This window comes from Micromys minutus (genome assembly GCF_963924665.1).
Source record: "Micromys minutus genome assembly, chromosome: 21".
NCBI lineage: Eukaryota > Metazoa > Chordata > Mammalia > Rodentia > Muridae > Micromys > Micromys minutus.
In genome coordinates, this window is record NC_137956.1 from 10,864,570 (window position 1) to 10,890,338 (window position 25,769).

Below are 25,769 nucleotides of genomic sequence, written 5' to 3' on the forward strand. Positions count from 1 at the left end.
TGGGGTGGCTGAAGAGGTCTTGATGCCACTGTGGAACCTAAGTTTGGACCTGCCACCCTGAAGTTTAAGAGCGCCACAGAGTCAGCCATCAAGAGGAAACAAAAGCTCTCAAACCCCAAACTCAAATCAGAACGAAGCACTCAGGTGGACATGATAAAGAAAGCAGGTGGAAGGGAGGAGACACAGAGCATTTCCCACGGTAGCTCCTCCTCCGCTCTCCGTTGGTCTCTCTACTTCGGTCTGCTCACCAGAACCAAGCGAGATACGGCTGAGCCGCAAATGGTGACCTTTATAGAAAAACCACAACCAAAACACATGGGCAAAGCTCAGTTAGTTTTTCAGAACCCAAATGGCTCTCTTACATAAATTCTCTGTTTATCTGCGTAGAATGCGTCCTTGAACTGCCAGGACCGATTTTCTAGGACTTAAAATCAGGATATGTCAAACTCTTAAAATGGAGAAAAAGAAAATGGGTCCCCACTGGTTAGGAGGCAAAGCTGAAAACAGTTAAATGCCATGTGCCTTTATGTTTTGACAGTGTGTATGCATAGGCACATACTGACTGTAGTCGACCAATGAACAGAAGAGATGGTACCGCATTTGCTTGATTGAAAATGGGTTTCCCAGTCGTCCAACTGGCCAGATGCCTCAACTCACAATGACGAACCTATACTGAAGGCAGTTCTGGGCTCTGCCCTGTGTGCAAACCTGACTTGTAAATAAAGTCTCGTCAGGAGAGACTCAAAACTAACTGGCTAAAATCTAGACAGTTAGTAGGCAGGAGTCAGCTATGTAAGAATTCAGTTTTCGGCTAGCATTTTGAACACACCAAGTAGCAATTTTTAAAAAGCTACGGCCAATGTCCAAGATGAGTTTATTTCATAGGGAAATCCCCCACCCCCATGATTTCCCCAGACACCACAGTGACTGGTACTCTGCATTTTCTCTCTCGTCACAGCGCATGTAAAAAGAAAACAACAACAACATGAGAAAAACATGCCCCTTAAATTAGTTGATTTAAAAGTAAATCTTGAAGCAGGGTTCTGTATGCTTTGATTAAAACTGTTTACAGATCAAAGTGCACTTGTATAGACAGCAACATTTCCATTACGGTATAGGTTATATTTGCTTTATTTGTGGTCTTTTGTCTGGATATAAGACTTTTCAAGCTTCCTTCAGCAGCAGTCGTTCTTCTGTGGTGCGGACGCTAGGGATGCGCTGACTTTCTGAACCAGCTTTTTCTTCCTGGCCTTTCTGCTGCCAACTGTCACACAGGGACACACAGCCTCTCCTCAGAGCCGAGTCAGGACAAGGGGAGGGCATGAAAGGACAGATCACAAGTCTGGTCCTTCCGCTCAACTTTTCGAAGAAATCGCTCGATGGAACTCACAAATCGCTGATAAAATTCATCTTTTTGGTTAACAGACAAACCAGCAGATTACTGGCTAAAATGGCCACACCCATGCTCCCATCTTGCTGCTCAGGGATGCCACTGTTTACAACTGGTGTGACAGGACAGGACACAATAAGGCACGGAGTGGATGGTACAGGTAAAAACAAATACTTTAGGCCTAATGTGTTTTTCTGCACAAATACGAAAATATGTACCGTCTTCAAGATAAAATAACAAAGAAATACATCATTTTTTGTTATGAAATACCTGTACAAAATTTTAAAATTTACACCATCTGAGCTGCCAAGAAAGGTTAAAAAAGTATCTCTTTCCCCCATACATAAAGCTTCCTCTCATCGGTAGGTCCATAATTACTTGGGTTGAGAATGTCCAGCATTCAGTGGAGGGAAGAGGGCCAGAATCCCCCGTCCTGCTCTCTCTTACCCCAACACAAGACAAAAACGAAGGTCGGATGCTGACAGTAGTGTATTCTACTTATTATTATGCACAACTGGTACTGAACATAGTCAGGATGGGAGGCCACTGGCACGTGAAGGGCTGAGGGACGCGTAAGGCACTTGGTGCGAGAGCAGCATCCTGGCAGAGGAATGGCACAGGAGGACGGCAGGTGGGAGGCTCCTCAGGTACAGGGGCATCTCTACAGCAGGGAAGACACAGTAGGTACAACTCGGAGGTGAACGCTACACTGACGTGGTCACACGCTCGGCGGCGTGGTTGACCTCGTTTTTGTTTGAATCCAGTCCTTTGGCAGCATTCATGTCGTTCCGTAAATTCTCCACCGTCTTTTTCATGCTCTTTAATTCCCCTGGGTGTGGAGTGGCCCGCCTCTGAAGTGTTCTCTGCAAACAAACAGAGGCCCGAGTGTTTGGTTTTATCCATTACTGTTTCAAAGCATGCAGCTTTGAGGCATTAGCATTCCAACACAAGTTTACAACTCCAGAAATCCGAGTTCCAGGGAGAACAGCTTTCTTCTCCACTATGTGCGTTCATGAGCTGCTCACCCAGAGTTCATGGAACATTAAAGTAACTTCATAGTCATGACTGAATATATTACTTTTAGAATAAAGGAATACATTTAAAAATATTAGTATAAAATGATAATAAGTTTCTATGTGCTCATAGAAAAATAACAAAATTTAAGGTATAGCTATGAATAAAGAAGAAAAATAAAAAATACCCTAAGTCAAATTTGCCCCGATGCTCCTTTAATACACAGAGTAACTCTGGTTTCCCTCACCTCCGCAGGCTTGGGAGCTGAAAAAGAGAAAGCCAGGGAGAAGGGCTTCATCTGGCATGACTGCTGTGTGCCATTTGCTGTTCTGATGGAAAGTGCGACAGGAGGGCTTAGCAATTTGTAAATTTCCCTATTAGTTAATCAACGACATGCCCACTGTCTCTTAAAGCGGCACTTACATCTTTCGAAAGGCCTATCTTGAAAGACATTAGCTTACTAGGGAGGATCTCTGCAATAGTAAAACCACCGCTGAAGTAATTACACTCTGAAATGTCTGTGGTGAGCAGTAAAGAAACACCCACTTTGAAGTTCTCATCCCGAGCTCCATCTCGATTTCTACTAAGACATGTGCCCACCAGCCATCTGGGGACAGCTGGAGTAATAGAGATGGTAGTAATCATTTCAGTCTCAGTCTGGGGGGCTGCCGGCCCACCCCCTAAGCACTGCTGTGAAAACCCCAAGTGGTACAGAGAGCTCGGAAAGCCAGCATCGGGGCTGGAGAAATGGCCCTGCCCAGTGGTAACGAGCACATAACTAACTACACGTAACTACTCTTCCAGAAGACCTGAAGCTCTGTGCCGAGCACCCAGGTGGGCTAGATCACAACTGCCTTGAGCTGCAGCCAGCACCAGGGCATCTGACAGCCACCTCGGGAAACATGCAACCTTAAACACACATGCACACACATGACTGAAAACAAAAACCTTAAAAAAACAAAAACAATGTAAGCCAGTATCAAGCTGAGACACAGAATGTCTGAGAGATGTTTCAAATATCGACCAAAGAGTGGGGGGGCTTCAAACATGGTCCTAATTTCTAAATGGACACTTGCCAAGATAGTTCAGCCAACATGGCAAAGCTCTACAAAGCCACAGTAGCCCGGAATGCCAAGAAGAGTACGTCTTGTACGGAGTCCCATAGTGGCATCAGAATGGAGGGAACCCAGCCCGGCTGTAAGCAGTGTAGGAGATAGGAAAGACAGGCCACATAGGCCAGAACCAAAAGGGACGCGCTGCCAATTTTAAAAAACATGTGGGACATGAGGGGAAACTATCACAAAGAAATAAAAACAGCAAAAACAATTCCAGTAATAACATCAGCAGCTCAATCTGCCCCATTCACATGCTATGACTCAGTGCCTTGAGAACTACTCTGGCTTTTTGTTTGTTTGATTGATTCTAATCCCAGCTGTTAAAAGGCAAAACAGAAAAAAACACTATCCAAAACCAAAGCAAATCCACACTGGGTGGCACTGGCGACCTGGGATGAGTGTCACCCCCCCCATACCGTTTCGTTTTCATCTTCATCCTTCTCATCTTCCAAAAACCGGATCGCGCTGACTCTGTGGACTGAGCGGTCATTCCAGGTTTCCTCGGAGACATCGGTTACCAGGCTCTCCAGGGCACCACAACGCGGCAGGCTCTCTGCAGTGACAAAGACAACATCAGCAGGGAACACTGGCCACGGGAAGGGCTACACTGTAATTTAGTGGCTGACTGGTCGGAATCCATATGGAGACCCGCAATGCCAGAAATAAGGAGGGCAGACCGCTGTTTCAGCCCCAGCCTTTGCTCTCCACTAAAATGTACAACAAGAAGGCTTGGGAGGAATTCCTCCTTTATGACGGAACTCTATTTGAGATCCTCTGGGGCATCCGATGGATTGGGATACTTAGTGTTTCATTATGAAAGGTTAAAATACACTAAAGGATTTTGTTTGTTTGTTTCTTGTGTGTGTGTGTGTGTGTGTGTGTGTGTGTGTGTGTGTGTGTCCCCTTCTCACCACCCTCTCCCCATGGTGGTGTGGCTGCAGTCAAGGGGGACTGGTACTTTCCTTTGCAGCATTCTGCTACACGTTCCTAGACTATCAGGGCCATTTTGGAATGTTCTAGCTCAGGGGACTCTAATATCCCTACCAAACCTGTACCTCTCAGCAACCGAGTCATACCCTTATGTTTCGGTGATTTTTTTTAATCATGAAATTTACAAAACGAAGACTGGTTTAAAAATACTGGGCCAAAGGTGTTAACTGGGAATCCTCCAGTATCAGTCTGGATTTTAACAAGCCACCGCCCTTTGATGAACACTATGCTTTTATCCTTATGAGTATAATTCCAAACCAAAGGGTTGCTTTCTGAATTTCAGACATGATAAACATGTGAGTGACCCATTCCTATAAGGACGTAGGGTCCCTCTCAGAGCCAACCCACAACTGCTTCACCCTGCTCTAGTTGGGCAAACGGAACAAAATGCAAGCACACTTGGGAAGAGTAGGCCCTGTGGGTGGTCATTAGTCCCAGCTCAATATCCTTAAGAGAAAGTCACCTTGGCAGATGGGTTCAGAAGGCATCTGAGGAAGTAAGACACACGTTAAAATCTTCTCCCCTGTGGTGCGGTCTATGTCCGTCTGGAACGTGAGGAGAGGCTGGGACTGGTTGTCAGATAACCACAGGGCCTTTAACTTCAGGGTGGTCAGTGATAAGGGCAGATGATGCAACCTGACATAAAATAAGAGATGTCACAACCAGAAAAGTCGAGAACTCCTCCTAACACAAACAGGAAGAAAATAGAAGAGCCCCGGACACAATTCTTACCAGTACACAGGGCTGCAGCCTCACTGGAGTCCCCAGGGATGGTAGGAAGGAGACAGTGAGTTAGACAAAGAATCAGGCTGCAGCAGAGACACAAACGCAGAGCCTTCCTGCAACTGCCATTTCTGGGGACATGTTCCAGGGGCTCTCCGCTTAAACTCTGACCTTTCAGTTACCAGTCATTCCAGTTTTCAGATTCACTGGGGTGATAATTAGCATTCACATCAGATTATTATGTTTCAGATCACAGAATCCATACAAAAACACTTTAAAAGTTGAAATGTGACACCCGAATATTAGGTGTGTATTTATGCTTGCACCAAGATTTGAGAAATCGCAACCATCAAAAATATACCTCTCAAAAGTAACCAGGGACTGTTAACCCAAGAGTAAACTTTCCTCTCTAACCTGCCTTGGTCATGGTTGTCTATCACAGCAATAAATATACAGCCAATATGGACATGTGTACCAGGGCTATGGTTTATTCCTGTGACAGACACATGACCATGCTATTTTGGGCAAAACTGAAAGTGTACAGAACTTTGGGCTGGGGGTGGCATTAAGTACATAAAATTCAGTGGCTACTGTGGAATATTAGAAGCCACAGTGTTGAGAGTAGTGCAGACGGCAGAGGCCTGGCTTATAAAGTTTCTGAGGGAATCAAAGGCTTTACCTGGGCCATATGTAAGGTATTCTGACTTAGGAATCTGTCGGGAAGGTTGAAGAATCAGGAATGATTAACAGGAAACCAGTACCGTTGAAATGAAACATTTGTTTTACTGTAACAGTTGATGCTGGCTGGGTGGAGCTGAGAAATTAGCTGTTATCCTACTTAGGGTTTCTATTGCTGAGATGAAATACCAGGACCAACTGGAGCTTGTGGAGGAAGGCATTTATTGGGCTTACACATCACAGCTCATCATCCAGGGAAGTCAGGGTAGGACCTCAAGGCAGGAACCTGGAGGCAGAAACTGATGCAGAGGCTCACTGGGGTCATCAGCCTGCCTGCCTGTCTGTTTCCTCCTCCCCCCGCCCCCTTTCTCTCCTTCAAAGATTTATTTATTTGTTTGTTTACTTACTATATACAAATGCTGTTTTCCTGTACACCAGAAGAGGAAATCAGATTCTATTACAGATGGTTATGAGCCACCATGGAAACTGAACTCAGGACCTCAGAAGAGCAGCTAGTGCTCTCCAGTTCCCTCCCCCTCCCCCCATGAGGCCTGCTTTCTTATACATCTACAAACACCAGCCCAGGAGTGCCTGGGCCTTCCACAACAATCATTAAGAAAATGCCCTATAGGAATTCTCCCAGATCAATCTGATGGAGGCGTTGTCTCAGTTGTGGTTGCTTCTTCCCAAATGTCTCTGGTTTTTATCAAGTTGACATAAATCCAGCCAGCAGGCACTGATTAAGAGACCAGCAACATTTGAATAAGGACTTCTGGGAAAAATTTTCCTAGAGTCATGTAACACAAAATTAACTTATATGCCCCACCCAAGGACCAGACCACCTCCTGGAATCTTGGAATTGTAGTTTTTGGAAAATAACAAAGCCTCACGGTGGCCTATGACATTTGTCTTTATAAGCATCCTGAAACATGTTTCTTGGGAACAACTAACTGTAAGTTCCAGGGGGTGGTCCTGCCCAAAGTTCATCTTGGTCAACATTTAATAAGGCTTGCCCCAAATTTGGCTCAAAAAGGTGGAATTGGAATTTCCCAACCGAATCTCAGGATTAACATTCAGTGAATAAAAGTCAGGGTCCAGAGTGGGAGAAGGCTGCATGTGATGCTGGTAGCTAACCTTGACAGTGTCTAAGAGTTCCAAAGGTGGTACTAAGGTCTGAAGGCAGGGCCTCAATCACAGTAGAGACCCTAGGATTGCAGAGGTCATGGGAAAACCTGAGGTGTGGTACCATGTGGCAGAATCAGAATCCCGAGAGAGGGCCTATAGAGACCCCAGCACATTGGAGAGGCCAGGATCAAACCACGTAGGACAGCAGCAGCTGTGGAGTGAAGCTGGTCTGAACGTAAGAGTCAGAGCTGAAGAAAGAAAGCCTCGCTTTGAAGCCAAGAAGACCACAAGTCCAAGACATCAGATGTGGAGCTGCTTACACTTCTGAACTTGGGTCTTACTTTGATTTCATGTGACTATGCCCTAGTTTTTTCCTCTAGGAGTAAAAAGGTATGTGGTTATATTATATTTTATTTTATTTTATTTTATAGGAGCCCACAGTTGAGAGGTTTGAGATATTTTAAAGAAAATACTTTTACAGAGTTTGAATTTTTAAAGAGTGTGTTTTTAAAAGTTGCTTATGATATTTATTGTTATTAATATGAATTACAGGTATGAACAAGAAAGAAAAGGTTACAGTTGAAAAGTGGTATGTTTGTGTGTCAAGCTGAAGGGTCAATTGTCCTGGTTGGTTTTTCATTTGTATTTTGTTGGTTGTTGTTTTCAGTCAACTTGGCATAAGCTAGAGTTACCTGAGAAAAGAAACAACAATTAAGAAACTACTTTCATCCAAATCATCTATAGGCAAGTCTGTGGGGCATTTTCTTGATGAATGACTGACGTGGATGGGCCCAACTCAAGATGGATGCCAACCTGGCATGTGGTCTTAGGATGTAAAAGAGAGCAAACTGAACAAGCCATGGGGAGCAAGGCAATAAGCAGCACTCCTCCAAGGCTTCTGCTTCAGTTCCTGCCTTCAGTTCCTGCCTCCCGGTTCCTGCCTGGGCTTCCCCCAGTTATAGGCAAGGATAGAATAGAAGAAGCACTTTCCTCCCCAAGTTGCTTTTGGTTGTGGCCTCTATCAGTGCAGTAGATGCCTAACTAAGATGATACTTCATGAACAAAGGTCCCACTCATGTCCCTGTAGTGAAGAGCTCACACCAATGTGAGGACCTCTGGGGGCTTTGAGGGGAGATAGTTTGTCTCAGCCTCTCTTTACCTCACCTAGAGGTGTTTGCTCTTCAAGTGAGACAGCCAGTGAAAACCTCTCGTGCTGCCCCAAACCATTTCTCTTTGTAACAGAAACATCATATACGCATTCCAATTCAGAGAAAGCAGAGATATTTTTGGAGGCGCAGGAACTGTGGCAGAGATGTGTGCAACCGTGCATACATATGTGAACGTGGACTGAGGACACTGCTCGGTGGTCGGGCACTAACTAGTGCCTACAAGGCCCTGGGTTTGACTTGGGCAGCACAAACATAGGTAGACACAAGGACACACAGCTCAAGCATCACATATGAAAACATCTTTCTATTACAGAAATAGCACAGTCTGAATTTTCACTGTTTCTTTTAAAATAGAAGTTGAGCTAATATCCTCTAAAATGTTAAAAAAAAAAAAAAAAAAAAAAAAAAAAAAAAAAAAACGATAAAAGAAGGAACCTGAGTGTTGTCCAAAAACATTACAGTCAGCAACTCTGCTGTTCTTATTTACAAGTGCACAAGGGGAGGGGGGAACTAGACTTGAAAATTAGCACAAAACAATCTGCTCCCCCAGTACCTCAAAGCTATCACCAGCTTCCCAGTGAGCACTGCCAAAGGCAATTGGAAGGATAAAAATATCACCAACAAATAACAGCTTCCAAGGATGACAAGTGGGTGATAAAAGCCGAGATAAATTACTAGACTCTCCAGCAGCAGACCTTATAATGGCATCCCAGCCTGCATTAACAAGTTGTCTGAAACACTGTCTTCCCTGCAAACTGCCCAAGTGCCAGCCAGCTCCAACACAGATGCTGCCGACCAAGTCTACACCACACTCCGGCTCGTCCTCAACAGCTCAGTACAGAAGTATTACCCATAGTCCTCCTGTGCCCTCCCAGTCTGCATATGCTCTGCTGGCTAGGCCAAGCCCCTACTCAGCCTCGCTGTGGCCTGCTCACTGTAGACACACACAGTCCTCTGCTTCAATCAGGATGATCACCTGACTACGAGTCAGAAAATGATACAAATACCCAGCTTTCCAGAGTGGCCAGTACATTTTAAATTTTACTTTGGTGCCTTCTCTGTGCCACTGAATAAACAGAAGCAGCTCAGGAAGCCATGGTCTCACTTCCACACACTGCTGTGGTTCTATTCACACCACCCCCACACCACTACCCTCCCCCCCCCCAAAAAAAAAACCCAACTGGTCTTTACTGGCTTACACTGATGGTCAAGGTCGAGAACAAACAAACTGTGACCAATGCCAGCCTCAAGTGACCTTCCATGCCTCAGGAATATTACAGCAACTACTTTGCCAAAGGTATTCAAGAGCCCAGTGTGACTACGGGCTAATGGAGTGTTACCCAGTGTTAACCGATGGGTGAACGCTGCTATACTTTAATGTCTCATCTGTTACCTCCAAATGGAATTTCCTAGTTTCAAGCAGTTTTCATTAAATAAAAAAGTATGAGTATATAAAAGAACAGAAGCAATGAAAAAACGAAGTAGCAAAATATGTCAACTGAAAGCCCCATATCCTTCAAGTCTCTGCCACTCTCTACTGACAGAGCTACTGTCCGTATTTGGGCTAGGGCACAAACACGGTTTGTTTTAGAACACAAGAAAACAAAACAGTGCAACAACATTCAGCACTTGCTTTTCAGTCAGAATCATGTCTTCATTTGAATGCAGAAAAATAAATCTCATTTCAGATGACTTAACATTCCAGTTGAAAATGTTTAAATTGTCGTATTAGGACATGTGCATATGTGTACACACACACACACACACACACACACAATACAAAATTCATATCTAGTATGTTTCCCTACTAACAGGCAGTTTCTAACATTTGGTATTATTTACATTAAAGCAAGAGCCCCAAGTATCTACCGTACTGTGTGTTCCTGATGAGTATTGCTAGGCAGTTTATTAAGAGTTAAGGAGCTCTGTCATGTGTCCAAGAGTAGCTGATGATAAAGGACACTTCCCGTCACGGCCACGGAGGCTTCATGGTTCCTATACTGTACTCTGCAGTCACCCCTGCTGTAATACGTCCTATCAGATCCCTTAAAGCAAGTTCCTGCACAGTGGCAGGCAGTCCCAGCGGGTAGCGCTGCTTTTATATGCACGAGAGCAGAGATAGAGCTGTGACTTCGATGACGTTTCTGCAAGTTTCAACACTCACATGGTAGTCTTGCTATTATTATTTTCATTACCAAAATTTTGCAACAAGTACTGATTAAACACTTTTAAAGGTTGAGAATCCAGCTATGGATTTATATATGGGTGGACAAAATAGCACGTTTGACTGACTCAGATGATGACTGTGTACCTTAACTTCTTAAGTGGATGTTTCCACTCAACCCAAGCACAATAAAAGATTAGCTTCCATTTCTTCTGAGAACTGGCTAATGATGCCCCTGCTCACAGAAAACAGTTTTAAAAGTCAGTCATCTTTCTGCTCAAGAATTGAGAATGCAAATTCACGGTCACCAGTGTGGCAAGGACCAGGCAAATGTTCAGAGTTCCTGAGTTTCCGGGGCTGCAAAGAGGAAGCTGGATAGAACAGAACCCCTCAAGGTACACAGGCTGCAGTGAGCAGAGAGCAGAAACTGAGATCAGTACAAATCACCCCGACTTTCCAGTCACTACTCAGTGGTCCTCAGAAGCTATCAAGACTTCCCCAAAGGAGTAACCTTTAAAAGGGTGAGCACCGTGAGGCCATAGCTCACCTCCAATTACAGCTTATTTAGCCTAGCTGTCTACGGTTCACTGCAAGGGATGAGGAGTGGTGGCTTGTGCCTGACCTAAGTGACCAGTTCATCAGATGTGGGAGCTTGTCCCCCAGCATGCTTCATTCACGCCATGGGCCTCTGCCAAGTAAAGTCAGCTTTCTCCAGATTAATATGTTGATCCATCCCTATCGCCTTCAAAAGCAATTTTTAGATCTGTTAGCAATGAAGATGATAACACGATTCAATACTTTCTGTAGCTTTCTGCAAAGCTACTTGGTTCAGCCAAGTATTTCCCAGCCACCCACTATGTGCTAGATGCTGTGAGGGGGCAGGTGATAAAATGGCACAGAATCAGGCAGCACACATACATGCCACCAACATCTCCACAGGAAAGCTCTTCACAGAGATCCAAAGGGAGAGCCGGAGAAAGAACCCAGCGCATGAAGCATGAAGACAGGCAGAGGCAGAGAAGGAGTCCCAGAAAGAACGGCCAGCTCGCTCAGACCCAGAACAGTGTCGCGGTATCATGGAGATGCCACCTGGCCTTAGCTGTTGTCTGGATCCTGAATCATGTGGATACTCTGACATTATGGAGCCTCTCCCCATAAGCATGTCCCTGTCCCTACATACAACAACTTTATTTACAAGGTCAAGAAGTGGAAAGTGATGAGCAGAGAATATCAAGACTCGTGTTGAAGATTCAGCCAGGTTGGGTGGTAAGTGACTCTTTACAGCTTCTTGAGAGGCTAGGGTTGGGAGGATGGCCTGAGGAACATACTGAATCTCTCCCGCCTCATGAAAACAAACCAACCTGACGTGAGTGGATGACGTCTTTCTAAGGCCAACTGTGACTTAAACATCTATAAAAGAGACAACACCATCATCCAGGAAGGGCTCTGCTCTGATGCAGCCCAGGCTGTGCTGTCCCAGCCCCACCTGGCTGTAGTAGTTTGGTCCCCATGCAGAACTCCAACCTTGTGGTTGTTCAGGACAGCAGTCTAGTCCTCAGGGCCACACGGCCAAGCTGCAGAGACGCAGGGCAAAGACTGGGGCTGGATGTGGATCTGTTCCCCCTTCCTTACCTGTTCCCTGCCACATCGAGGACATGAAGTTCCAAGGCCTGTGACACCTCTGCAGGTATCCGAGTTAGTCTGTTGTCCCGTATGCAGAACACGGTGAGGCTGCAGCACCCGCCAATCTACAGTGGGAGAGAAAAGCACCTTTTCTTTTCTCCATCTTAAGCAGGGGTGTGTGCTGGGGTGGGAAAGCAGGCCAGAGGCATGAAGAAGATGCATATGACTTTTAACTTTCACCGATGACCATATATGATTAGTATAAATGATACAAAACATTAAACATGTTCTAAACTGGATGAAAAAAGTAAGTAATACAGTTCAAACTGGCGCGATGAACAATGTTGCTCTTTACTGACCATACCTAATGCAGTTGCACTCGTTAAATGTTAGCTACACACACTCGGGCAGAATTACTTAAGCAGAAGGGAATTAAGCAATTCTACTTCAAAATATTAGGCTAATGGTTTAAAACTAGCACCAATACACAGCTCATAGCCTGCCCTATTAACTTCAATATTTTCAGCATTCCAGGGTTAAAAGAGGGAAGAAGGGACCTGATATGCCTGGATTGTCACTAAATACATTATAATAGCTTTTGGCTGCTCATGAATTAATTTGGTAAAATCACTTTTCCTTGAGAAATGCAAAACCAGTAACAGCAAGAAGTGACAGTGGTAAACATGTGCATTTGTCTCAGCCACGGCCTGCTCTTAACAACTGCATTAAACCAACAGCTACGTGTACATCTGAGTCTATTCAAGAGTAGCTAAACTCTCAATGGGTGGTCTTCAAGACACACAGCTCAAGCCTTTCCTGAACAATGAAGCCATGAATTTTTGAGTCAGAAAAGCTGAAGCAAAGGGAGGGAAAAAAATAACTTGATCTCACACACAACCTTCTCCAGGATTCCATAAAGCACTGCATTCTTCTAGCCTTTGCCTTCCTAAGGAGAGGAAGCTCATGAAGGGACCTATTGATTTCATTCTGACATGTGGAAAAATACTACCTTAGGGCCTCTCACTAAAGGAAGATTCCTGAATCCTCAACTGTCTGAATGAATGAATATACATCAACCTAAAAGAAGAGAATGTGTCTTTTAAAAATTGCTACAGTTAATTTCATGCATTATCCTTTTATTTCTTCTATGAATATATTTAACTACAGAGTTCAAACGCAACAGATGTAAACATGTTAACATTATAAAACGCACGTTTATTAAAGTCTCTTGTCACACAGAGAGCAGCACCCCAATGCACAGAAAGGCAGGACTATCCCTTTCAGGCCTCGGATTCAAGCTTGTCATCCCAGTAAAACTATTCACTGTTTATTGAGATAATCATTTCTTACAGAAATATCTTTTGTTATAAACCAATCTTACCAGTAATCCAAATTGGTTGGATATCCTACAGGCCCTCCAGTTTTCCAGAACCTTCTGGTCATTTCAAAAAGCTACCTTCTACATTTCTTTCATGATTATGGACCATCGCTCTAACAGGACAAAATGTCTCTAGAACGTTTCAAGGTCATTTGACCTGGTTGCTGTTTATTTGTACAGTTAGAATATTGACAAGGGTAATGCCTTCCTATTCCACCCACTATCTATCACCTGTGCAACTGCTAAATAGCTCAAGCATGTCACACAGTTTGTCTCCTTGTTTAGGAAAGGTTTTATGTGGAAGTTACCCACTTCTGGAAAGATGTAAGGACAGTAAAACTCTTCTTTGTTCTAGCAAGAATAACGAGAGTAGTTCTTGAGTGTTCAAAACCGAGAGCCCAATGCAGTGCCATGAAAGAGGCATACTACTGTATCACATCTGGCTTGGCACTGCTTGGAAGAAAGGAAGGAAACCAATGGCTTTACCTAGAAGTCCAGGAACATCATGGGAAGGGATCAAAGCCCCATCCTTCTGAGGTCTGACATCATTGTCTCTGAAAAGCTTAGGTGGTCCTAACAAAAATCTCCTCATGGGAAGTTCTCACAGAACACCATTTCCAACCCACTCAGGAGTGGCATCTCTACCAGTCCAGAGTGCCATATGGGCTGTGGATCTGTATAGTGGTCTGTCCTTTAAGTCACGTGGGCTATGGATCTGTCCTTTAAAGCTGTACTCTGCAGCCACACCTCCGGCTAACTTTGAAAAGACAAGCTTTTTGTTGTTGGTGGTGGTGGTGGTGGGGAGGCTTGGGAAATTTTACTTTCAGCCTGAGAAAATGTTAGAAATTTTTCATGCTAAGTTTCTATGATTTCTTTACCTAGAGTTAAATTATTTAAAACAGGAAATTAAAATATTTTGTTTTCCTATTCGTGCAAAAATGGCATGAAGGGGTGTGAGAAACTGCCCTACAGTGTGTTCATGTAAAGAGTGGGCTTCAATGGTGGTGGAAGTGTTTGTCTGGATGCTGAGCTTTTGGCTCTAGGGCTGCTGCCCTGCCAAAGCCTCAGTCTGCATTTCTCCATGGAGGCAGCTGTTTCGCGCGGGCACTAATGCGCTGTGAATCTGTCATCAGAGTTCGCTGTAAGTTAAAGGAAAATAGAGTTTAAAGACTACACTGGTAACTTGTTTTGCTTATTCACTGCTAACTTGTCTCATTAGCAGCTTGCAAATCCTAACTCTTAAGTTAATTCTTTCTGTAAAATGCATTGTGTGTGAGATTACGTAAATGTCAGCATAAGGTCAGTAAATCATTACTTAATATGTAGCAGTGGGCATATCTTCCTTTTAACCCAGTGGATTTTGTTTTCATTAAGTTAACATTATTTTTTTCTGAAATGTATTGCTTGGATAGGTAGCTGTGTGAGTACGTAAGGAAGGTAGTTTTGGCCAGGCACATGGACTAAAGGGAAGTAGGGGTGGGGTGGGGGGCATGAGGAGAAGCTGCAGGCTTTCAGGACGAGCAAACTTTAAACAGGTGTTGTTTTGATTCAGTCTCTTCAGATAGTAAATGTTCAAACAGTACCCTTATTGCCACCTTTGAGGGACTACAGCAAGCACTTAGTAGCAAACAAAACAAAACCATTTAGAAATGATTCCGTTGAATTAGTGTTTAAATTTCTCTTGATAAAGACCAGTAAGGAAATCTGAAGGAACATAGTACGTATCCACTACACTTTTCGCAGGGTTAAATTATTCATTGGGCTGGCTGTAGACAGCATTAAATGGCAGCCTGATGACTGCTTTCTTCAAGGATATGTAAAACCTGTATGGTATGTTAAAATCTGTACTTTAAAGACTAATTTAAGCTTATCCCTGGCTAGCTTACAAATGAGTGAGACCCAGACTATGGTTATTTTATTGGGCTTTGACAATTACTGGGGGTCACCCCTAATCTATGTTTCTAATTACCGGCCAGCCTGCCTCCCCAGCAGTGTACCCCAGACACTTGCTTCTCCTGGCCATGTGCTCACGGTTTCTCTCCCCTCCTGGCGGCTTCCTCCACTCCTCTCGTTCTTACTTTGCCTCCTGGTCTCTCCTCTCTCCTCTCCATCCCCAACCAGAAAGACAAGCTTTATCCATACCCAAAGGAGGCAAACTGGGCAGTATCACTTACTCACATAATCATCTCATGGACAGCTACTCCCCAGAAGGCACACTGAGTAGACACCACACTGTGCCTGAGATGGGCATCTTGCCTTGACAGTGTCTCCTGTCTCAGACCCCCACACAATACGTGTCTGGAGACCCCAAGCTATCCTATCTCAATATTTTCCAACTGCATCCTACTCATACATTAAGGTAAAAACTGCTTAATTAGAGTAGACCAGAGGCCCTAAAGTGAGAGGAAGTTACTGCCCCTAAGGGCTCAATGAGCACAGCATAAATGCGCACTGGGGTTTGTATGCTATATGCTGGGCTTATAGCCTCATCTCCTCTCACATTCTCCTTCCTCCATCAGTGGAAGGCAACTGTGTGCAGTTCTGGGCTGTCAAAGCTGGCAGCCTCCTGACAGCCAGTATTTATGTTGTCTGCACACAGCCCATGCTACAGAGTAAAGAGGAGGAGGCCTTGGCCACTCCTAAAGTCACACTGCCAGGTACGCCTTCGTAGCAAAAAACCTGCCTGCACATCAGCCAGCAGGGAATGGCGTGCAAGTTTGTTCTAACTACTAGAAATACCAGCTTCAAAACAGCTCGGGAGCTAGAGTTTGTGAAGGATCCCGAGGGGGGTGTCATCCATGGAGAGAGGGGATGCTGTGAGATCATGCACATATCCATGAGGTTTTAGGCTGAGTCACATATTCTGTAGGTTTGGATTGGTCCATTTAAACCAAAAGAAACAGCAAGAAACCGAATGAAACCACACATGTAATTTGGTGCCTATCCTGGCCGGCGCTGCCAGATACACGCAGCAGCTATTTTTTTTCCAAGAAGCAACAGCCACAGATGTAAAGGACAAGTCCCACCAACACTTGTGTATGTATGGAATTCTTGGAACTAGGCCAGCAGTGGCTACTTTTGTGGAGTTTACCTGGGCCTTTTAAGAACGATCTCACTGACCGCATATCCCAACACCCATTTATATGAAACATCAGTTAGGGACCGACATGAGCTCACTATCGTGTTACCCGAACCATTTCTGGGTATTCTGATCTCTCTTTTGGTTTCACAGGCAGAATTTGAAGGTTCCCTGGCGGCCATCAGGATAAAATGTCTATTATCACTTAGAAATTCTGGGAAGCAGAGTCGCTATTTAAATAACCTATTACCAGTTATGTAGGAAGCTGGTATTTTGAACCTCCCTTAAACCACTAATCACACCTTCCAAGAATACAGCGGTTTGGATTTGGAGTCTCTAAAAACTACAGAATGCAGCAGGAAACCCTAGTTTAGCTCTTTTGTGTCTATGTTAATTCAAAATGATCCTATCTTTAACTGTGCCATTAAGCTAACCCAGGCCTGGGGACGACCAAGGCAGCCTATAAAGCAGTGGCTCCCAACCTTCCTAACGCTGTGACCCTTTAATACAGTTCCTCGTGCTATGGTGACCCCCAACCATAGAGTGATTTTTGTTGCTTCCTTATGATTGTACTTTGCTATTGTTGTGAATCACAGTGTAAGTATCTGTTATCCAGTGGTCTTAGCCTTTCAGATGATCTTAGTGAGCACTGTCAAAAAGTCATTCAACAGCCCCCAAAGGGCCCCCCCCCCCCGCAAGTCACAGCGTGAGGCGCAGTGCTCTAAAGGGTCCGTTTTTATTGAGCAGCCTGGGGACAGCAATCAAACCAATGACTCAGAGAAGCAGCCTAGGTCAGTCAGCTTTACATCGTCACACGGAAGAGACTGCTTTCCCATCTTTTCAGACAGGCAAAAAGGAAAACTTACAAAGAAAACCAAAATCTAGCCTGAAATACAAGGTGAACAAAAACAATATACATAGTTTTATAATCCTTTTCAGAGCCTTATTATGTTATAAAAATGTTCCCACTTCATGAACACTTTTGAAATTATATGGTTTGGGGATTCTATGAATTATTGGACCATACACATAACAAGACATGATCTTTAGTGTGTTCTCTGTCTCTGTCTGTCTCTGTCTCTCTCTTCTCTGTCTCTCTGAGTTTTCAAGGCAGGCTTTCACTGTGTGGCCCTGGCTGTCCTGGAACTCACTCTGCCTCCTGGTGCCGGGTTAAAGGTGTGAGCCTCCACAATGGTGACATCATCATTCTCATGCCCCCTGCTTCTCTCCTGCACTCGTTCACTACTCTGCTGAATGACGATACTGATTGGTCTACACCTCACAAAGGCACAGTAAAAATCAGACAATAAGCATGGGACACAGAGACTGGCCTGTGATGGCTGTCTCTAGTTACACTCGGGATGCTCTCTGGAGCACGTGAGCTGCTTCATGTGTCTCTAGGATGGTCCCTGGCACTCTTGGTGCTGCTGTGTAAAATCCAAAACAGTCTTGTCTGTGTGTGTCTTAGTATCCATGGGTTATATTTTAAGAATAAACTTCTAGAAACAGAAGAGCGAAGGGGCTATGTATGCTCTAATGTTTTTAATAATCTCAGCAGTCTCTCCTACGACAGCCCTACACGTTTATACTCACACGATAACGTGTGATGCTCTGTAGTATCTGTCACACTTCTGTGAAAACCAATGAAGCTGATTCCCCTACTCTCCCTTCCTTGGTGTCACTCAGTTTTGCTTTTGTTTACTTTCCCATCTTTTGCTCAGTGACATGAAGAACTTTCTAAAAACCATTAAGATTTTCTTCATTTGGGATCAACTGTCTTCCTACCTGTAAGTTCGTTATCCTCTCTCGATAAGAAATCTTCTAGATAGCAAGTCCATCATAAGCAACTGTGTGGTCCTTGTACGCACGTGAAGCTTCGTGTGCATTTGAAGGCTGGGGCAATCTCACCTTTTCTAGGGTCTCATTCTCCTGGTTTGTAGACGCAGGGTCTCTCACTGGCCTAGAACCCCCTAGTTAGGCTAGGTTACCAAGCTAGGAAGCCCCCTGGACCCAACAGTCTCTTTCTCCAGTGTTGGGTTACACACTTGGCTTTTGAACAAGGACTCGGGGACTGAACTCCGGCCCTCGTGCTTGTGTGGCAGGCACTGCACTCGCTGAGGCAGCTCTAGCCTTGTCAACTGTTTCCTAATGATTTACTTCCTCTTTCAAATTTAGAGATGTATTGCCAGTCTTCAGATCTTACAGCAACTGTATTTTATTCTATGTTTAGGTTCTATATTATACTTACTATCAATAATCTTAAACCGAAAGGGCAACTTAGACTGAAACAAACAAACTTAAAGTATAAAAGGCAAAAACTTGTCTGTGGAATGAATACTCCATCACCACAGACATTTCTGAACATCAGAATACTTATAGGGAATTAATATTTGTGTACTACCTAAATAAAACAAAAACTTTTATAAATTCTAAAAGTTCTACCTTATCCTATATGACCAAACAGGTTATAATATAGTTAGGATACTTTTCTCAGTTTGGTCCAAAACAGACAGACAGACAGACAGACAGACAGACAGACACAAGCATAGCCTCTGTGTTCCAAACTTGGCCATCTGCTCAGTTTCTTTTGGCCAGAAGGTATTTTAAGGTAGCACTTGGCTGGGGAATACTGAAGGCGCTATCCTCCTGCATCATACCCATGATCACACACCGGCTCCTACCTCAGCTCTCCTCCACTTAACTCTTCCCCATTCCCGAGTATACAAACGTAAGCCACAGAATGAGAAATAAAACACAGGAGCGGCTGGGGGCTCGAACGCATGCCAGGTGTAGCAAATGGGCCAGGCGGCGCCTTTCCACCTCGAGCTAGAATCAACCGGCAAAGCACGATGCAGTGGAGGTGGGTGTGGCAGCAAAAGATGCCTTTCGGAGTCTCTGAGTAACTTACAGTGTAAGTCACAGAAAAGCATCCTTTAGTGAATAACCTCGACAAATGTAAAAACACACACTGATACATCAGGCCGGGCCATGCAGCTATTGCACTATTTACAGAGAAGACGTCCGTACTGTACAATGAGGAGCACACGCAGAATTCAGCCAGGTAGAGTCTTCATGCACTTACGAAGCAAAACGAGAGGCTGAGATGGAACCGTGGTCAGAACAATACTTACAGGATGACAAGTTTACCTGACTTTCCTAAAATTCCAAGCAGCTAACAATTAAGAAAACAAGAGACGTTCATTGATTTCCAAATGTTTACTACAAATAACACAATGAAACACAAACTGGGCCCTTTATGGTGACCCAAACAGTGCAAACATCTTCCCAGCAGTCGTTTGGGAAAAACATGCGGCTGAAAAGTAAGGACACTGACAATATACAATACCACCCGGAAAGACGACAACACGGTGTGGGGGAACCCACAGGGCAAGCCACTAACAGTTATACAACTAGGGAACTGGGACATAAAAACACATTCGTTCCTGTTTTGGCTTAGATATACTATGTATGCAACTAAGTGAGAAAAAAAAAGGGAAAACATTTTACAAAGAAAGGTGTAAGATTTGATGGAGTGGTATCAGCATGGGGTAGAGCTAGTGTTCACACACAATCACAGGGAAGACCACACTAACTGTACACACCGGTGCCTTGATACATGGTGGGGACACTTTGTGGTTTAGTTGTTGAGCCCTGATGAGGCAAGCAGTCAGATCATTTTTCATAGGAACCAAGCATGTGACCCATGGCAGAGCCAGACACACACACACACACACACACCAGGTGAGTTTCTTTATTGGGGGGGGGGGGGGAGCTGAAGATAGTCTAGATCTCACTCCTAAAGATTTAAATGTTTCTACTTTATCAAGAGGACAAAGAAAAAAGTATCCATTTTATTCACTTATAAAATCTTTAATACCAGGAAATGTCCAATCAGAATGTCCCAGAAAAGAAAGTGTGAAGGCGTGAACGCCTTAGAGCTAACCATGTTACATGCTACACATTTCATAGTGGGACTTCAGCAGACACAAAGGCCCCACATGTCACTCTCTAACCAGAAACACTGCTGGAGAAACTCTTAAAACTCTTTTAAAACAAAGACGGATCCCTGTGAAAAATGACAGTGGCAGCTTTGTGATTAAAAAATCTGCAAAGTTCTTGGCTAAACTGTGTCCTTGGAAGAAAGGACTCACAAGGGACCCAGAGACGTGGGAGAATCCTGCCATTCACTGCAAAGTACTCCCCTTAGCACATGTGCCTTATGGTACCCCCTATGCTGGATTAATGTTTACAGCACCCTTCCTTACTTAACCAACAGTTTCTACACTCTCCAGAACACACTGGTGAACATGTCTCACTGCATCAGAACCCCTTGCTTTGTCCTGTTTTCACAAGGCGCAGGAATCAGAGATTGGGGGACTCATTTTGAAGCTAAAGACTAACGGGCCTTAGTTTCTGCATCTTTGAATCTAGGAGATTATCATGACTTCAAGAGACTGAGTGTGTGGGGGTACAGAGGTACCATGGACCACACAGGTGACACATCTTTTGTGCTGATCCTGCATCCAGCCCTACCCCCATTCACAAGGGCTAGTCTACAAGGGGAAAATTACTGTTCACACCATCAGCTGCATTTTGGTTTACTGCTTATAGAGTAGAACCAAATGTTTTGATCAGCAGAATCTTAGCTGTGTCCCAGTTTGGCTGAGAGGTAAACTTGAGTGTTTCTGTTGGTGACAGTTTTGTTTAGATGTGATGAGTCATGTTAAAGGTGTGTCAGGTCATAAATGTGCTGTTCTTTTAATCTTTATCCTGTGGCTTCCACTCAGGAAGTTATCCCTGTGAACTGGGCCCTGTGAACCGAGAACCTAGCAGAGGAAGGGAAAGAGGAAGCTGAGGAAAAGAAACAGGCTGGCCTCAAGTTCTGGCTGGTTAAATACCAACTTTGAAATTATTCCTAGACACAGGGTGGAAGGGTCACAGCAAGGAAATATGAATAAAACCGAATCTGGCTAATGATCATGTCAACCAAACAGGATGTTTATATGAGGACCCAACAAACAGGAAGCCTCACTAATGGCCTAGTCAATAAAGGGAAAGGTAAGGGCCGGAGCTCAGCCTTTAACTCTGTTACAAGCATTAAAAACAACAAAGGGGAAACCCAGTCTTACTCCCCCAACCCCCAGTACAGCTCTCCCAGTCCCCATCAAGTGTAAGCCTTCCTCAAAAGGCACTGGATGCCTCCTCATTCTGTGCTGTCGGTCACGTCTTCAGTCAGCCGAGAGTTCCTATGTGCAATGGACACTGACCGTCCCTTTTACTAGAGGGGTAGATGGTGGGGGAGGAGGAAGGTTGTAACGTAGGAGAAAGAGGGGGTGATAATGGTGGAGAAGGTAGGTATGCCTTTGTAAAGGATTCCTGCCTAGACATTAATATGCCCTGGTTTAAATCTCTACTGGGAAATGGGGCTGTATGGAGGTCCACTTTTATAAGCACAATAACAGTTTAATGTGACAAACTCAAAATCATCCACATCCTCTGGCAAACTTCCAAATCATCCACTTTCGTCAACAGAGTCATTTTCTTTATATCAAAATATCAATATTCAATTTGAGTCTTAACAATATGCCTTCCTCAACTCTCTTTAATGTTACTGATAATTATTCTTGGATTCAGTCCTCCAACCAAGTTCATACTCATAATATTAAATGCACCACACATCTACCAAACATTTAAAGCAAACAAGCCAATGCTCATGGACAGTTTTGATCATTTACATGTAATAATTATTACCACGTTCTTTAGCAGTACATACCTCTTTTGGTAATGACACTAATTTATTCCTGTCTGCATTCAAGTTGCTCAACTTCTTAAGTTTTCCAATGCTCTTAGGTAAAGTCTGTTAAAATAATGCTTTTGTTATTAACTGATCATTAATTTTTTTTAAACTTAGCTCAACAGAAAAAGCAATTATTTACAAGGACTTCAAGAGTATCAGCAAAAGAAAATACTTTCTGAATATCTGAGGTTTGTAATGGTCTCTTGGAGAAATGTAATTAAGTATTCTGAGTTTCTGTTGGTATGATTGTATGTTTGAAAGGCAGAGACAGGGGAAGGTGATGCTCTTCCACTCAGACAAGTGTGTACTCACACCCTCAGCAAGTGTGTACTCACACCCTCAAGGTTTATCCCTGCCCTGCATGCATACCAGACAACCACGGTGGATGGCAGCTGTGCCGTGTGAAGGCCAGAATGTTGCACAGTACTGTGAGCCCAGGGGAGCAGGAAGAGCCAGGTGGGCATGAAGAAGGCTAAACAGGGCTGGCGTGCACAGTAGAGCCTCCAGCAGCAGGCGGGGCTCCCCAGCTCTCTAACCTCACAGTAGGATGTGAGGGGAACAACTGTTATAACTTTTATTTGCAAATCAGCCCTAAGGTAGAATGATCAGGGGACTTCTGTCAGGTCTGAGTTCTCACCCTTCTTAGGCTGTCTCTCACTGTTCTGCCCACCAAAGGAAGAAAAGATTTTACTTAACAACACAGAGAAAGGGGTAGAAGAAGAAACTGCAGGGTAAAGAAGCGTGACCAAGGAGACAGTGAAGACAGAGCTCAGAGGGCCTGCCTCTTAGAAAGGATGCACAAGACAGCTGCAGTAAAAGAAAGGAGATGAACAGATGCCCTGACAGAGCGAAGGGAGGGGCAGGTGGAGAGCGCATTCTTAGCCCCTGGTAGGGAGAGGAAGCTTGGTCAAAGTGTGTCTGGGTAGCTGCCTCCAGCCCTTGGTTTTAGAGTGTAGTTAGTTAGCAATAGTCTTGTTCAAAGTTTTCAGATACCTTTCTCCAGCTCAGAAGACATAGTAGGCTAAGCATCTAGTCCCTAGGGCTTTCCCAGGGGAGGCACCATTTCTCCTCCTAGATAGACTCATATGCCCTGTACACAGGCAGCTTACAGGTAGGCTTCACTGGGGATATGTGTGGTGTGAGTTTAGTAAGCACACATGCTCTGAGTATGGAGCCAAAACACTCTTTGCTTATGTAACAAAAGTTGGCCTTCAGGTACTTACCAGGAGCCTGTTTTCTGTAAGAACTAATTCCGTGAGATTTTCACAATCCCCGATTGCTTCAGGCAACTGTGTGAGTCTGTTCTGATCCAACTTCAAGATTGACAGCTTCTTTAGTTTTCCTACAAAAATGTCATTTAAACTCATTAGCCGTGATTCTTCAACTAATGACCACTTGGATTTTTTTTTTCCTATCTGCTGTTCCTTTTTGTTTTAACTGATTACTTGTTTGTTTTTCTTCATCCAGCTTTTCAAACGGATACTGTATCAGTCTCACTTAGATCACTAATGGTTGAGAGTCAGAGTAATTTGTTCAGCACATCAGAAAGTCAGTAATTAGAAATAAATCATTTGAAAGGGCTAACTGAAAGACTGAAAGGCAGAAAATCTCAGGAAAGACAAATAGTTGTCTACTAATGCACTCTTGAGGAGTTTTGTGGATAGAAGGGACCTCGTCTGACTCCACCAGCTCAGTGAAGACCCTAACTGTAGTAGCTCTAGGTGTGCAAAAGAGGCAGAAGCTCCAAAGAGTCCTGAACAGGAAGTCTTGACAGACGCCCAGAGGACAAGAGGAAAGAAGGAGTCTACTAGCTACCTCCAAGTCCCCAGGAAAAAGAGGAAGAAAACAAATCTACATCGTTCAGGTTCTTCCTTTCAGCTGATGTCAGGGAGACAAACTGCATAGACACCCTTCACTGTCTACTGAGATTCTAGCATGACGCCTTCTCCATTAAATGACAAAAGTCCCAAATACAGACAAAGAACCACAGAGCTATCAGATCTTTAGCAGAGCCATGGGTCAGTAATTAGCTCACTATGTAGCATAATAAATAACATACTAAGTGCTGGTATTGCACAGGGTTCAGTGCAGCGTGACACGCCTCCTTAACCTTATTCCCGGCTGGAGGGTCTACAGCCTCAATGGTTCCAGCGAATGGGCTACTTGTTGCTCCAGGAAGAATCACCAGGTAATTTGTAGCAGTTGTGTCTGGTTTTGTTAGAGCTTTCAAACGAGGCTGAGATTTGTGATCCACAGCACTTTGCCCGTCTAAACTACAGGATACTCTAAGCCTGCTACAGAGGGTCCGGCTATAGACAACCCCTGAATGGCCACAGCAGGCCAGCTCCTCTCTGCCAATTCCTCTATGCCAATCCAGTCTCTACAGCACAGGGTGCCACGTATGATTCCAAATGATCTTTTCTACAAAGTCGAAGTAAGTCCCCATCCGGTTTTAACTGGTACTCACCAAACAAACACAGTGTCTGTAGCCTAGCTAAGTGCTGCCATCACTTATCACTTTCAGTGTGACCTTGGCCATACTCCAGAACCTGTGGATAGACACACACAGGCACGAGGGAGCACTGTCATGGTACCCTGCATTTATACACTCTGCTTCTCTCCTCCCTGTGTGCATGCGATCATGTATGCGTGTGCATAAGTGTTTTCAGTCCATTTTAATCATTTTAATTAAGTTCAGGACTTTGTTTATTAAGACAAGAAAGAGATACAGTTTAAAAAACCCACTTTCTCACTGCTTAAATAATACTTTTTCTATCACTTTCTGTACTACCTTCTCACACTGGTCTAAGTTCTTTATAAGAAAGGGTGGGTGTGGTGTGGCCTTCAATCCCAGCATTTAGGAGGTAGAGGCAGGCCGATCTTCATGAGACTGAGGCCAACCTGCCCTACATAGCCAGTTCCAGCTCAGCCAGAGGTACGGAGTAAGACCCTGTCTCAGAGAAGGAGAGGGAGAGGAGAAAATGGGGAGAGGAGGAAGGGGGAAAGGAGTGAAGGAGGAGAGGGAGAGAAAGGAGACAAAGGGGGAGAGAGTGGAGGAAGGAGAAGAAAATAGAAAAAGAAAAAGAGGAAATGCCTGGATTATTTTGAAAGGAAATAGCAAAGAATGGTTTAAAAATCTCTCCTAACATAGGAAAAGGATCAACTCTACCACTGCCCCCTTTAATAGCACTTCCCCAATGCACTCTTATCAAGAGGACCAAGTCCAACACAGACCTTTCAGTGATGTCCGAGTTAGGTCCTAATGAACTGTTTAGGATGCTGACATGAGACGTCCTAGTGACTGTTCATCTGCCTTAGACACTTCTTTTTATTTTGATTAGTCACTTTATAATTATGAATAAGATAAATATGAATCAACACTTGAAAGTAACAATATTATAGGTTTTGCCAAACCAGGATGAATAGATAGATAGATGCACTTAAAACTTACACTGCATTAAAGATCCTAAGCTCTCCTTCTTTAAAAACAACAATAAAAAAAGAGGAGCCACATTCCCAGCACT

The 25,769-nt window shown here is 44.1% G+C and overlaps 1 protein-coding gene across 1 annotated transcript in view; it reads right to left on the minus strand.

Moving 5' to 3' along the window:
• Positions 1 to 2,094: 2,094 nt before the first annotated feature.
• The window catches only part of LRRC1 (leucine rich repeat containing 1), a gene marked incomplete at both ends in the record, with an annotated part of 106,571 nt that continues 82,896 nt past the window's right edge, over positions 2,095 to 25,769 (minus strand). Inside the window, 6 exons of the mRNA XM_080934020.1 lie at positions 2,095 to 2,253; positions 3,936 to 4,072; positions 4,973 to 5,145; positions 12,001 to 12,116; positions 22,222 to 22,305; positions 23,469 to 23,587. Of these exons, the coding sequence (XP_080790146.1) occupies positions 2,095 to 2,253; positions 3,936 to 4,072; positions 4,973 to 5,145; positions 12,001 to 12,116; positions 22,222 to 22,305; positions 23,469 to 23,587 (788 nt within the window). The remainder of the gene's footprint in view (positions 2,254 to 3,935; positions 4,073 to 4,972; positions 5,146 to 12,000; positions 12,117 to 22,221; positions 22,306 to 23,468; positions 23,588 to 25,769) is intronic.